General features: G+C 38.8%; 1 protein-coding gene across 6 annotated transcripts in view; it reads left to right on the top strand.

Annotated features, from left to right (window-relative positions):
• SPICE1 (spindle and centriole associated protein 1) overlaps positions 1–10445 on the top strand; it is a 59475-nt gene extending 49030 nt beyond the window's left edge. For 5 of the 6 annotated variants that reach the window (XM_015544963.2, XM_015544962.2, XM_042957156.1 and 2 more), the window contains 5 exons: positions 1677–2167; positions 5056–5239; positions 8077–8179; positions 9174–9261; positions 10229–10445. In XM_015544963.2, coding sequence (XP_015400449.2) covers positions 1677–2167; positions 5056–5239; positions 8077–8179; positions 9174–9261; positions 10229–10282 — 920 coding nt within the window. In that variant the 3' untranslated portion in view covers positions 10283–10445. Of the gene's footprint in view, positions 1–1676; positions 2168–5055; positions 5240–7812; positions 7883–8076; positions 8180–9173; positions 9262–10228 lie in introns of those variants that run through there. The other variant, XR_006207811.1, reaches the window with a different exon arrangement.
• The last annotated feature ends 2021 nt before the right edge of the window (positions 10446–12466 follow it).

Below are 12466 nucleotides of genomic sequence, written 5' to 3'. Positions count from 1 at the left end.
GCACAGAGCCCGACACAGGGCTCGAACTTACTGACAGTGAGATCATGACCTGAGCTGAAGTTGGACGCTTAACCGACTGAGCCACCCAGGCGCCCACCCCCCCTCCTTTATGAAGCTCTAAACACTGACTTCCTTCTTTGTTGGTATTGGTTTCTTTTCTGACTCTATTCTTTTTCTCCAGATAATCTTGGCTTCTAATACTATGTATATGCCAGTGACTTCCAACTTTGTATCTTAGCCTAGATGACTCTCTTGAGTTCCTGACCCATGAAGAATCCATCTGCTTGGATGGATATTGGGATAAATCATAAGGCACCTTAAACTTATCCTGTTCAAAATGGAATTCTTTTTTTTAAATGTTTATTTATTTTTGAGACAGAGAGACCAAGCGTGCATGAGTGGGGGAGGGGCAGAGTGAGAGGGGGACAGAGGATCCAAAGCATTGACAGCATGGAGCCCAATGTGGGACTCAAACTAACGAACCCTGAGATCGTGACCTGAGCCGAAGTCGGTTGCTTAACTGACTGAGCCACCCAGGTGCCCCCAAAATGGAATTCTTGGTAGCTTCCGTTCCCCCAAATCTGTTCTTATCTTCTCCATCTCTAAATTGTATCACTACCCACTCAGCTGTGCGTGCCATCTTGATCGGTGTTTCCTTTACTCCCCACTTCTAGTTCATCACTCTTAGTTATGTTGCTAAAATGTTTCTCAAATTTATTCACTTCTCCATCTTTGTAATCAACATACCTTCATCAGAGCTACTGTCATCTTTCTTCTAGACTACCATGGCTTACTGGTCTCCCTACTTCCATTCCTGGGCCTTCCAAATAACCACAGCATTTATGAAATATAAATTGAGTCGTTGCCAAACCTTCTCCAGGTTTCATTGCTCTTTGATTAAATTATAAAATTCCAGGGGCACCTGGGTGGCTCAGTTGGTTAAGTGTCTGACTTCGGCTTAGTTCATGATCTCACGGTCATAGGTTTGAGCCCTGCATCGGGCTCTGTGCTGACAGCTCAGAACCTGGAGCCTGCTTCAGATTCTGTGTCTACCTGTCTCTCTCTGCCCCTCCTCTGCCTATGCTCTGTCTCTCTGTCTCTCAAAAATAAATAAATGTTAAAAAAATTATAAAATTCCTAACATGGCTTAAGTTTCTGTATACCTCTCCAGGCTCATATTTTTCCAGTTCTCCCTTATTGCTGTGCTATGCTAAACTCGCCTCATTTCTTTGCTCTTTCCTATTTTGGGACCTTCACATATGTAGTTCTCTCTGCCTGTAATGTTTTCGCTCTGCTTTCTGCCACATACGTAACCGTTTAAAAATTTTACTTCTTCAGAGATGCCTTTCCTGACCATCCTCAGTTTACATTAGGTATTTATACTCTCCCTGCCCCCAGGATTCCCTGGTATGAATTAATACATGTATTAAAATGTGAACTTGGCAGGTTTTTTTTTTACAAGGATACTGACGAAGCCTTAAGGAATATGAAATTGTCTGTGATTTGATTGTTAGAGGTGGCATTGCTGAAATATTCCCTGCTGAAATAATTCAGGCATTCAGAAGCCAAACCTGTCTACTGAAATACATCTCTAACTACCATGATGAGTAATGAAAAGATTATAGTGCGAATCTATGGTTAAATGATGCATGTTTATTCTGTTATTTTATCTACAGTATTGAGGAGGACTGTTCAAACTCGCCCTGCTCCACAAATTCCTCCAACTGTGGAAATAATTGAGAAGGAACAAAATTGGGAAAGGAAGACTTTACCTACTGGCACAGACAATCAGAATCCAAATGAAGAAAGTCACCTCTTCACTCAGAGGTGGAGGGTCTCTCACATGGGGGAAGATCTGGAGAACAAAGTCCAGGCTCCTTTTGTTAACCTCTCACAGCCCTTCTATAGTTCCCATTCACACACTCAGCAGGCCAGAAACCCCGAGTTCTCAGAAGAGCCCCCGGTACTGGGAGAGGGGCAACAGCTTAGAGCAAATGAGGCGTTAATACAAAGAAAGGACATCATGGCCCGGATTGCAGAGTTGACACTGCAGAACTCAGCTATCAAAGCACATCTGAATAATATTATTGGGCCAGGAGGAGAGCAAGGGGATGGACTTCGGGAATTAAACAAACAAGAGACCAGTCATGCAAGTGACGTGGCTTCAGTGAGTACCAGTTAAGGATTGACTAGTAACATTTAGGAGTTTAACTATATTGCTGGAACATCTTAAGGGCCTCCTTTCCTGAAGTGATCCTGGATATCTTTGAGGCTGCTACTCGAAGGTTTATACTTAGTCATGTCCTCATCACAGAGTAAGGAAAAGTTATTTATCAGTTTATTTAACACATACAGTAAAAGAGGATAATATAAAATAGAACACAAGGAAAATGAATGAGGAAAATAGGACACGGTAAAATATGAAAGAAAGCCAAAATTAAACTGGGAATGAAGTTGTAAATATAAAATGTAGAATTAGTATGAATTGAAAGTCTGCCACACAGCTACATTTTAATTGAAAGCATTTCTGCTCTTAATTTTTTTTTAATGTTTGTATATTTTTGAGAGAGAGAGAGAGAGATAGAGCATGAGCAGGGGAGGGGCAGAGAGAGAGAGGGGGAGACACAGAATCCGAAGCAGGCTCCAGGCTCTGCGCTGTCAGCCCAGAGTCCAACACGGGGCTCCATCCCATGAACTGTGAGATCATTACCTGAGCTGAAGTCGAATGCTTAACCAACTGAGCCACCCAGGTACCCCAAAAGCATTTTTACTCTTAAAGGGGCTTATACAAGAGAATTATGTGTAGCTGGCCCTCAACTCATGAGCAGTTAATTTTTTAGGATGCAGAATACATTTTCCTATAGAAATGATGTTTTAAAGGATTATTAAAGTGAGACTTTAATGTATGTATGAGTCATCTGGAGATTTTTCTAAAATGCAGTTTCTGATTAAATAGTTTTGAGATAGCACCTGTGCATTTCTAGTTAGTTCCCAGATAGTAGACTGAGGATTCTACTTTGAATAACAAAAGTCTGCTTATTATAGTCCAGGAGTTTTGTAAGTTAAATAAACTGTAGGCTAAGCTGGTAACTTAAAATCTTCATTTTCTTGTTTGTGGGGAGAAAAGGAATTCTAAGTTCCAACTGGTAAGTGTTTATACACACATGTTCTCATGCTGGTCCCAGTGATGGGGGAGACTTCCTTTTATCCCTTCATGAGCCAAAGTGGCTCCTGTGAGGGTTCTGATAGGGGATGGGATAGTGTTTTGGCAGTGGGAAGGAGCTGGGCACCTTTATGGATTAGGGGGGCTCCAGAGGGGATTGCTTCTATAAAGAGCTTTACCAATGTTAGATTTGGGGCTTCTATGAGGAAATTCAGAAAGGGGCGGGGGAACAAGGGCCACTTCTGTCAGCGCTGGCTCCTGGGAGATAAGGGCAATGTGAGTACGGAGTCACTGAGTTATTACTCGGTCAGAAGGGACTAGCAGAAGAGGAGAAAAAAATTAGGAGTGAGCAGGACATCAGTGTAGATGTGTGTAAGTACAAATTGCCTTAATTTTGAGTCACTGAAGGTGTTTCTATGTTTACAGAGTTTTGACAGTTATTCAAAACAGGTTAACTAAGTCTTGGTTTTAAAAAGGCAACAGAGGGGCGCCTGGGTGGCTCAGTCGGTTAAGCGGCCGACTTCAGCTCAGGTCACGATCTCGCAGTCCGTGAGTTCGAGCCCCGCGTCGGGCTCTGGGCTGATGGCTCAGAGCCTGGAGCCTGCTTCTGATTCTGTGTCTCCCTCTCTCTCTCTGCCCCTCCCCCGTTCATGCTCTGTCTCTCTCTCTGTCTCAAAAATAAATAAACGTTAAAAAAAAAAATTAAAAAAAAAAAAAAAAGCAACAGAGTTAAAAATTGAATTTGCCTTCTTGTCTAATTAGTATATAGATCGGGCTAGTGGACACAGTCTAATATTTTTGTTTTCACCACCCTCTTTGTCATAATCAGAATTACAAAATGATCTTTACATTGTTTTTCTTATCTCTCTCTTTTTTTTTTTTTACTAATGGGCATAAGCTACAAATTAGTGATTTCTATTAGGAATTGTTTTTTTCCCAAAGGGACATATTTAACTAAATGAAATAAGAATGACACATATATTCCTCTCAGGAAGTTTCATACTAAATGTAGTTATATTCCACATGTATATGTATATGTATATGTGTTTTTTTTCACTCTACCTCCCATATTCCTTTACAGTCATCACCTTTCTCAAATTAGATCTCTGAGGCCAAACGTGGCCTGGGGAGGCTGACCTGTGGTCAAGGAGAGCGATAAGATTCCTAGAAATCTTTGCCAAATAACTCATGGTACATGTATGAAGATTGGGGTGACAGAAGCATCTCTCAAGTACAGCAGATCCTCTTTTGTATGTTGCGATTCAAACTGCACATCTGTCATTACAATTATTCAGAAGCCAGGTCACTAGCAGTACTGTCTTTGCTCATGTGATCTTTTGTGCCCGTCAGCAAACGTGAAGAGATACAGGAAAGCTTTGCCTTACAGTACTCCCCATGGAGGGAGGGAGTAGAAGGTCTGTGTGGTACCAGTAGCAGAAGGCTTCATATCCCTTTCCGTTAGCCCTAGTTTTTCTTTTTTTTCCTTTTTTTTTTTTTTTAATGTTTGTTTACCTTAGAGACAGAGAGAGAGACAGAGCATGAGCAGGGGAGGGGCAGAGAGAGAGAGGAAGGCGCATAGTCTGAAGCAGGCTCCAGTCTCTGAGCTGTCAGCAAAGAGCCCGACTCTGGGCTCGAACTCACAAACCATGAAATCATGACCTGAGCTGAAGTCGGACACTTAACCAACTGAGCCACCCAGGTGCCCCAGCCCTAATTTTTCAATTAAATGACTTGTAGATTTTATTCTTTGCCTACTATTCAAGTTTACATATAGCAAGGGTGGTGAATACTAACTAGCTGGCTTTTAGTGGAAGAGTTTATGTTTACAAACAGTCAAAATTGTTTGGATTATTTTTGATATGGAATTTGTGCCTTTTTTTTTTTTTTTTAAGACTTACCCAACAACACAGCCTTTCACACCAAGTAGCATGGAGGAACGGATTGCAGAATTGAATCGGCAGAGTATGGAGGCTCGTGGAAAACTCTTGCAGTTAATAGAGCAACAGAAACTTATTGGTTTGAATCTTTCTTCTCCACCAGTATCACCTATTCCATCACCTCTCAGAGCATGGACTGGTTGGTCACAAATTCATGATTTAAAAGCTAGACACATGAGAGTTTTCACTTTCTTGATTTTGAGCTGAAAGAAATCTCAGAGCATATATTTCAGTGCCTTCAATTTTACATAGAAAGAAATAGACCTGAGTCATGTCAATTTAACATAGAAAGAAAAAGACCTACGTCACAGAATAAGTAACAGAAATAAGACTAGAAGGCCAGTCTCTGGGTAGAAAGCTATTCCATGGTGCCTGTAGGTAACCTTTGGTGTCTGAGTTCCTAAGTTGCCCTATGTGTAAGTGGGATTCATTAAAGTGTATGATTCACTTAGGATATTTGCTGTGACTAAGTGTAAAACATAAGGATTGGGGTGCCTGGGTATCTCAGTCAATTAAGTGTCCGACTCAAGTTCAGCTCAGGTCATGATCCCAGGGTCATGGGATTGAGCCCCATGTCAGGCTCCACACTGAGGGTGGAGCCTGCTTGAGATTTTTTATCTCTCTTTCTCTCTGCTCCTCCCCGCCCTGCTTGTGCCCTTCCTCTCTCTAAAATAAATTAAAAAAAAAAAAAAACAAAAAAAAAACCCCAAAAACCCTGAGCATCAAAATGATTTAGAGTTTCATCAGCAACAAATTACAAGTTATTTTGTTAAAACTAATTAAAACATTTTTATTTGTAAATTAAACTTTCCATTCTGTTATTACTTTTAGGAATGTGAAAAACCAGAGGGGGTTCTAAATAATAGAACAGCAACTAAAAAATTAGTTGTCATAATATTTACATTCAAAAAGGTACTGATGAAGTGGCTCTCAAGTTGTTCTTTAGGCAAAAATTGAATTACTAAGACCCTCAAGAGGGTCGAGCTGTGTGAAAGCTATAGAGAAACTAATTTTGGCTCAGGATAAAAGAAGGACAATCTTTATGTCAGTAACTGGTATTTTCCCTGAGGTGCTCAAGCATCGGTGTTTTAGAGGGATTCATATGTCCTGTGGTGGTTGAAGAAGGAAGGCTACCTTTAAGGTATCTGCCAATTAGACTTTTAGAAAATTTTTATTCCAGTGTAATCATCATACAGTGTTACATCAGTTTCAGGTGTACAATATAATGATTCAGCAATTGTATACCTTACTCAGTGCTTACCACAACTAGTGTACTCTTTTTTAAAGATATTTATTAATTTTTGAGATGAGAGAGAGAGAGAGAGAGCACTAGAAGGGTGGGTGGAGCGAGAAGGAGAGAGAGGATCCCAAGCAGGCTCCAAGCTGTCAGCACGGAACCCAATGCGTGGCTCAAACTGACAAACCTTGAGATCATGACCTGAGCTGAGACCAAGAGTCAAATGCTTAGCCAGGTGCCTGCTGGTTAGTGTACTCTTAATCCCCTTCACCTGTTTGACCCATCCTCCCACCCACCTCCTCTTTGCCAAAAAGAATTTTCCTTTCAGCTACAAATCATTTCTGTTTTGAAACTTCAGACCTAGAGAGCAGACTCTTGAAAATTACTGGAAAATGACGGATAATCCGCTTCCTTGGGGATCTTTCTTTGTTTAGTCTAGGCTTCTTCACATGACAGCTTTGTCTGCTGTTCTTCATAGTCACGAAGCCTAGAGACGACTTCTGATTAGAATGAGTACATTAAATCACTCAATAAGTCTGAACATCTATTACCTGCCAGCCTGTTCTGGGCCCTGGGGAAACTGCTCCAAACAGGACAAATCCCTGTCCAGCTTGACTACTTTAGCATTCAAGTTGGGGAGCAGGCAGGAAACAACTAAGAAGCAAATAAGTAGATAATGTTAGTGCTAAGTGCAGTGAAGAAGAATAAAGCAAATCACTCTTAAGAATAATTTTGTAATTACATTAGACATCTGTGTGTCAATAGTTCCTTAAGGTTTAAAGTACTTTCATTACTGTTATTTAGTCCTCAACACATCCTGTGAGTAGATAGAGCTGATATTATAGCTATTTGCTACCTGAGTAAAGTGAGGCAAAAGAGGTTAACAGATTATCTAAAGCAAATTGGTAAATTTGCAACTGTGTTCTTTTCATTCCAGTGGTTATCTCCAAGATATTCTTTTTTAAAGTAAAATTCGTGCTTTCATGAGAACCTTCGTGCACTATGATGATAAAGATAAAAATAAATCATATGCCATGCAAAACCTCTTTTGTTTTCTAGAGTAATGGAGGAATATGTTATACAATTAAATATGTATTAAATATGTAAATATTAAAGCCCAGAAATCTTTGGTGTTAAGTAGTGATTCATAGGAGTCTCTGAAACTGGGGGTAAACATTAAGTCTTTCATTAGTAGATAGTAAATATTTGTTAATTGATAACCTTCTTGTGAAATACTGAAAATGAACACAACTATACTTGCCATTGACCGTGTGATCTCCTCCGCTGCCTTCCCCCTACCTAAGTTGTCTTCAGAAATCGAATAATGTAATAGATTTAGAAGATTTGAAGTTTCACTAAATGACTTCAGAAATTTTCCTTTTTCTTTTTTATTTTTGAAAACTTGAGATAAGCTGTTTTGGCAAAAATCACAAGTTTTTTAGGGCTAGCTCTTAATTTCTGTTTTTCACTTCCAGATCTGACATGATACCACTTGTCTGAAGATTCTGGCATTGTATGACCTGGCATGCTACTGAACTGATACTAGTAACTAAAGTTTCTTGTCTCACAGTTCATTTTGAAAAAAAATTCTTCCAGTGTGTCTGTGGGTCATAATGAAAATATAGAAAGAACCCCCAAATTTATAATGTGAAATTTTACAGTAAGATAGAAATCAAGTTAAATTTTTGCTTTTATTTTAATGAAAGTTAATGAAACTGATATTTATTTTTATATTTTAGAAGGAGGAAAGAGGACGATTGAAGTATCCATTCCAGGAGCAGAAGCCCCAGAAAGCTCAAAATGCAGTACTATCTCTCCTACCAGTGGGATAAATTCAAGAAGGTAGGGTTACAATGTGAAAATAGTTACTTAAAAAAATCAAGAAAGCGATTAAGTGTATTCTCTTTGGGGGAAAAAAGAAAGTGCATAGTATCTGACTTAGGTTCAGGCAGACTCTGTCTTGTAGAGAAAATAAAGTAATGGGAGAAGAGAATTTCTGGGGGGAAAAAGGAGTGAGGACGAGCTTTAAGTAGAGCAGTGTGGGTTGTTACTAAGAACAAAAATAGGATAGTAGCACATATATGGAGCTCTTGGTAGGTTACGAAATTAGGAGATCACATATGACAGGGTGAGTAACTGAACAGTAGTATTTTTCTCTTTTACAGTAAATGAAACTGAAGCTCAGAGAGCTAGCTGATTGGGTGGTTTTTCTAGACGGGTCACATGGTTGGTAAATGGTGGCACTGAGGATGGACCTGGCTCTTCTGTCAGCACTCTCTGTGCTTACCATGACACTGTGCTGCTGATACAAGGCTCGTTACTCTTCCACCCCCTGGCCTTTTCCCCCTCACCCCCACACATGCACATGCATTTTTCCCCTTTAATATTAAAAATGTTACAACATGATACTATCACAATGGATGCCCTCATTATACATTTGTCCAAACCCATAGAATGTATAACAAAAGCATGAACCCTAATTTAAGCTATGGATTTAATTAATAATAATGTATCAACAGTATCAATTGTAATAAATGATGCAAATGATGCAAGGTGTAGGGGAAACTGGGCAAGGGAGGTGAAGGGTATATTGGAACTCTCTGTACTTTACACTTAATCTTTCTGTAAACCTAAAACTACTCTAAAAAAGAAAGTCTATTATTTAAAAAAAAAAAAGACTTAGGTTGGTAAAAATGTTGTAAATAATTTGGATGTAACTCAGCCAATCTTTTTCAAACTCTTGCCAATCCTGAGATTTGTCATTCTTCTATAATTCAAGGTTAGTAATGGTAGATCACGCTCCCACCCTCTTTTATTTCTCATTTCTCATAAATAGGTCTTCAGGGGCTACTAGTAATTCTTGTTCTCCATTAAACGCCATCTCAGGAAGTGGGCGATTCACTCCTGTTAATCCAAGAGCAAAGGTATGTGATAAAATGTAATTGTGAAATGTGTGTAAGGGTCAGGAGAGTGAGGGTGGAAGGTGGCCGATTTGGTGATTTCCATTATTAATGTGACATGAAATTCTCAGAAGAATTCCTAATTCACCTTTGCTAAAAAAAAAAAACGAAACAGCCATACAGTTTCTTTTGTGTTCTGGGGTAGCTAAGGAGCAAGGTGAAATTCAATAGGATTTCAACATAGACTGGAAATTACTGGTTTCAGGCAGAGCATTCCTACATGGCACGACATACAGGCGTGCCTTGAAGTAGTAGGTATACCGAGATACTGGTTCCCTCAGTGCTTGCTGTGGCTGTGTGGGACTCGGGATACACAGAGCCCTGGGGCCACTTTCCTTGTCCCTTTACCCCAGTGTGCTGTATCAGAGTGTGCCACTAGTTAGAGAGGTTACGGTGAATCAATGTTGTACATATTCCTCATGTGTTCTGCTTTGTTCTAGATTAGACCAAATAGTGAATGCTTCAGTAAACACTGAGTATTTATAGCCCAAATTAATCGATAGGCTCATATCCCAGTTGCCTAGCACTAGAAGATTTATCCTTTATTGTTTCCTATATCCTAAAAAAGTTATAAATTATTTTATTTAATTTGCCCTTAGTTTCTGGAATTTAGTAACATTTAGTTTACTAAGATCAAATACCTTTGTTATTTTAAGAAGTTGCACATACAAGTTGTATAAAACACTGGATTTATCCTTTATTTAAAAATTAGGTTCCCTCAATCAATAAGGAGATATGTTGACCAGGGAATCAGTTATTTGGGAATTTCTCTATTGGAGAATTAAAATTACCAGCAGCAATTTAATTTTCAGTACCATTTGATGGAATAGGATAACATGATTCTGTGTACTTGATCTAAATAATTGTAAACCTGGAATGGGCTCATGTTTCTGATTACTTTCTAAATCCTTTTTGCATCTTTGTTCAACAGATTGAGAAGCAAAACGAAGAAGGCTGGTTTGCTCTTTCTACCCACGTGTCATAAATGAAGTTAGTTGTACAGTTTGTTCTTGGTAGCATGTTCTTGAACTTCCACCCCCATATCCCTGCCCCTGCTTGCAAGTTTTCATGTCCCTTTAGATAAAACCTTCAAAGATCTTGTGACTTAGTACTTATGGAACAAAGAATAAAGCAGTTATTTCAGTTTGGACCTTTGCAAATAAATTTCCAACAACTAACCAACGTACAACCTCCTTTGAATAAAATTTTGACTATAGGAAAATTGAAGTTTTATATTCTGATAATTTCAAAACTAAGGTTTTTCTAACACAGTTTTACCTTTATCATCTTTATTCAATAGTTTTTTTTCTTTTTGTCTTAGTATATCTTAAATGATGTATTTCTTTTATTTATTTTTTTTCTGAAGAACTAAGTTGCTTTGCATATAGCTTACAATAAAATGGGCTGTGGTAGTTAATGTCTGGCTTTCGGAAAAATTTAACACTCCCTTTGATCTCTTTTTGGGAGGGAAGTCACTGTTGTTCATCACTTTCCCATCAAGTGGAATGTACAGCTTTAAAAAATAGGTGTGGGAACATTTGCTTATATTTACTTACACAGGTAAGAGTGGTTGTATGAATTATAAAATTCTTATATAGTCTTCTAATGTGAAAATGTCATCAATAATGATAGTGCACATCAAATAGATAGTGATCATAGAGCTTATGTTGAAACAGAAATGAGTACAAAAAGTTGCAGTCAACTTTCCCAGCCCTGAATCTACTACACGTTCAAAGTAGTTTTCTTCAAGGCACCTGTTTGGCTCTCAGACACTGGTTTTTATTTTAAAATTACTTTTTAAGTTATTTCTGTCCTTTTGCTGTATGATGAGAATCCTCAGCTTGGAATGGTGGGAGTGGGGTTGGGGAAACACATTGGAACTACTTGGGGAACTTTTTCAGACAACGCTGTCCCTTGTCTTGCAGTTATAAACCACTGTTCTAGGAAGTGGCATATGGGCTTCATCATTATGGTGACAAAAATAAAAATTTTTTCTAGTATCACTGAATGTATTTTCATGAAGTCATCTGACCTCATTTGCATTATTGCAGATTCTTCCATCTGTATTGTACTTTTTGAAACCTGGCATTTAATAAGTACTATCCCTGCCTGGAATATAAAACCATTTTAGTACCATTCCTTCTGTTATTAAATGTCAAGTTATCTGCTTGGTTTGTGAATGAATTCTTTTTTTTTTTTAATTTTTAAAAGTTTTTACTTAAATTCCACTTATTAACATGCAGCATAATATTAGTTTCAGGTGTACAATATAGTGATTGAACACTTCCATACAGCGCCCTGTGCTCATCACAGCGAGTGCACTCCTTAATCCCCATCCCTTATTTAACCCATCCCCACACCCACCTCCGTGCTGGTAACCATCAGTTTGTTCTCAATAGTAAGCAGTCTGTTTCTTGGTTTGCCTCTTTCTCTTTCTTTTTTGCCTTTGCTCGTTTGTTGTTTCTTAAATTCCACATATGAGTGAGATCATAAGGTATTTGTCTTTCTCAGACTGACTTATTTTGCTTAGCATAATACTCTCTAGTTCCATCCATGTCATTGCAAATGGCAAGATTCCATGTGAAGGCTTTCTTTTGACATACATTTTTCTTTTTCTTTTCTTTTTTTTTGTGTTTATTTATTTTTGAGAGAGAGAGAGTGTCAGCAGGGAGGGGCAGAGAGAGAGGGAGACACAGAATCCGAAGCAGGCTCCAGGCTCCAAGCTGTCAGCACAGAGTGCAACGCGGGGTTTGAACCCACAAACCATGAGATCATGACCTGAGCCAAAGTCAGACACTTAACTGACTGAGCCATCCAGGTGCCTCTGGCATACATTTTTCTTAATATTCTTCAACTGGTTGGCTCTTTACTTTTTTCCTTTATAACTCTTTAAGCTTCAAAAGCCATGCTTTTCAACTTGGGGAGCACTGAAAAAAGACCAAACTGACTACCTGGGGAGTGAGTCCTTGGCATGACATTTTAAAAAACTGCTTAAGATGATTTAATGTGCAGCCAGAGTTGAGAACCAGTGCTCACAAACCTCCACAGGTTTGTGGAGCTCACATTGAAGTATCTGTCCTGCTAATATTTGTTTTTGTTGATAAAATACAAAAGTAGATTGAAAATACTCCAATAATAACAGATACAGAGAAAAGAGCTTTATTAGGCT

This window comes from Panthera tigris, chromosome C2 (genome assembly GCF_018350195.1).
Source record: "Panthera tigris isolate Pti1 chromosome C2, P.tigris_Pti1_mat1.1, whole genome shotgun sequence".
NCBI classification, from domain to species: Eukaryota; Metazoa; Chordata; class Mammalia; order Carnivora; family Felidae; genus Panthera; species Panthera tigris.
The sequence above is the reverse complement of the archived record's forward strand: the minus strand, read 5'-3'. Positions and strand labels throughout refer to the sequence as shown.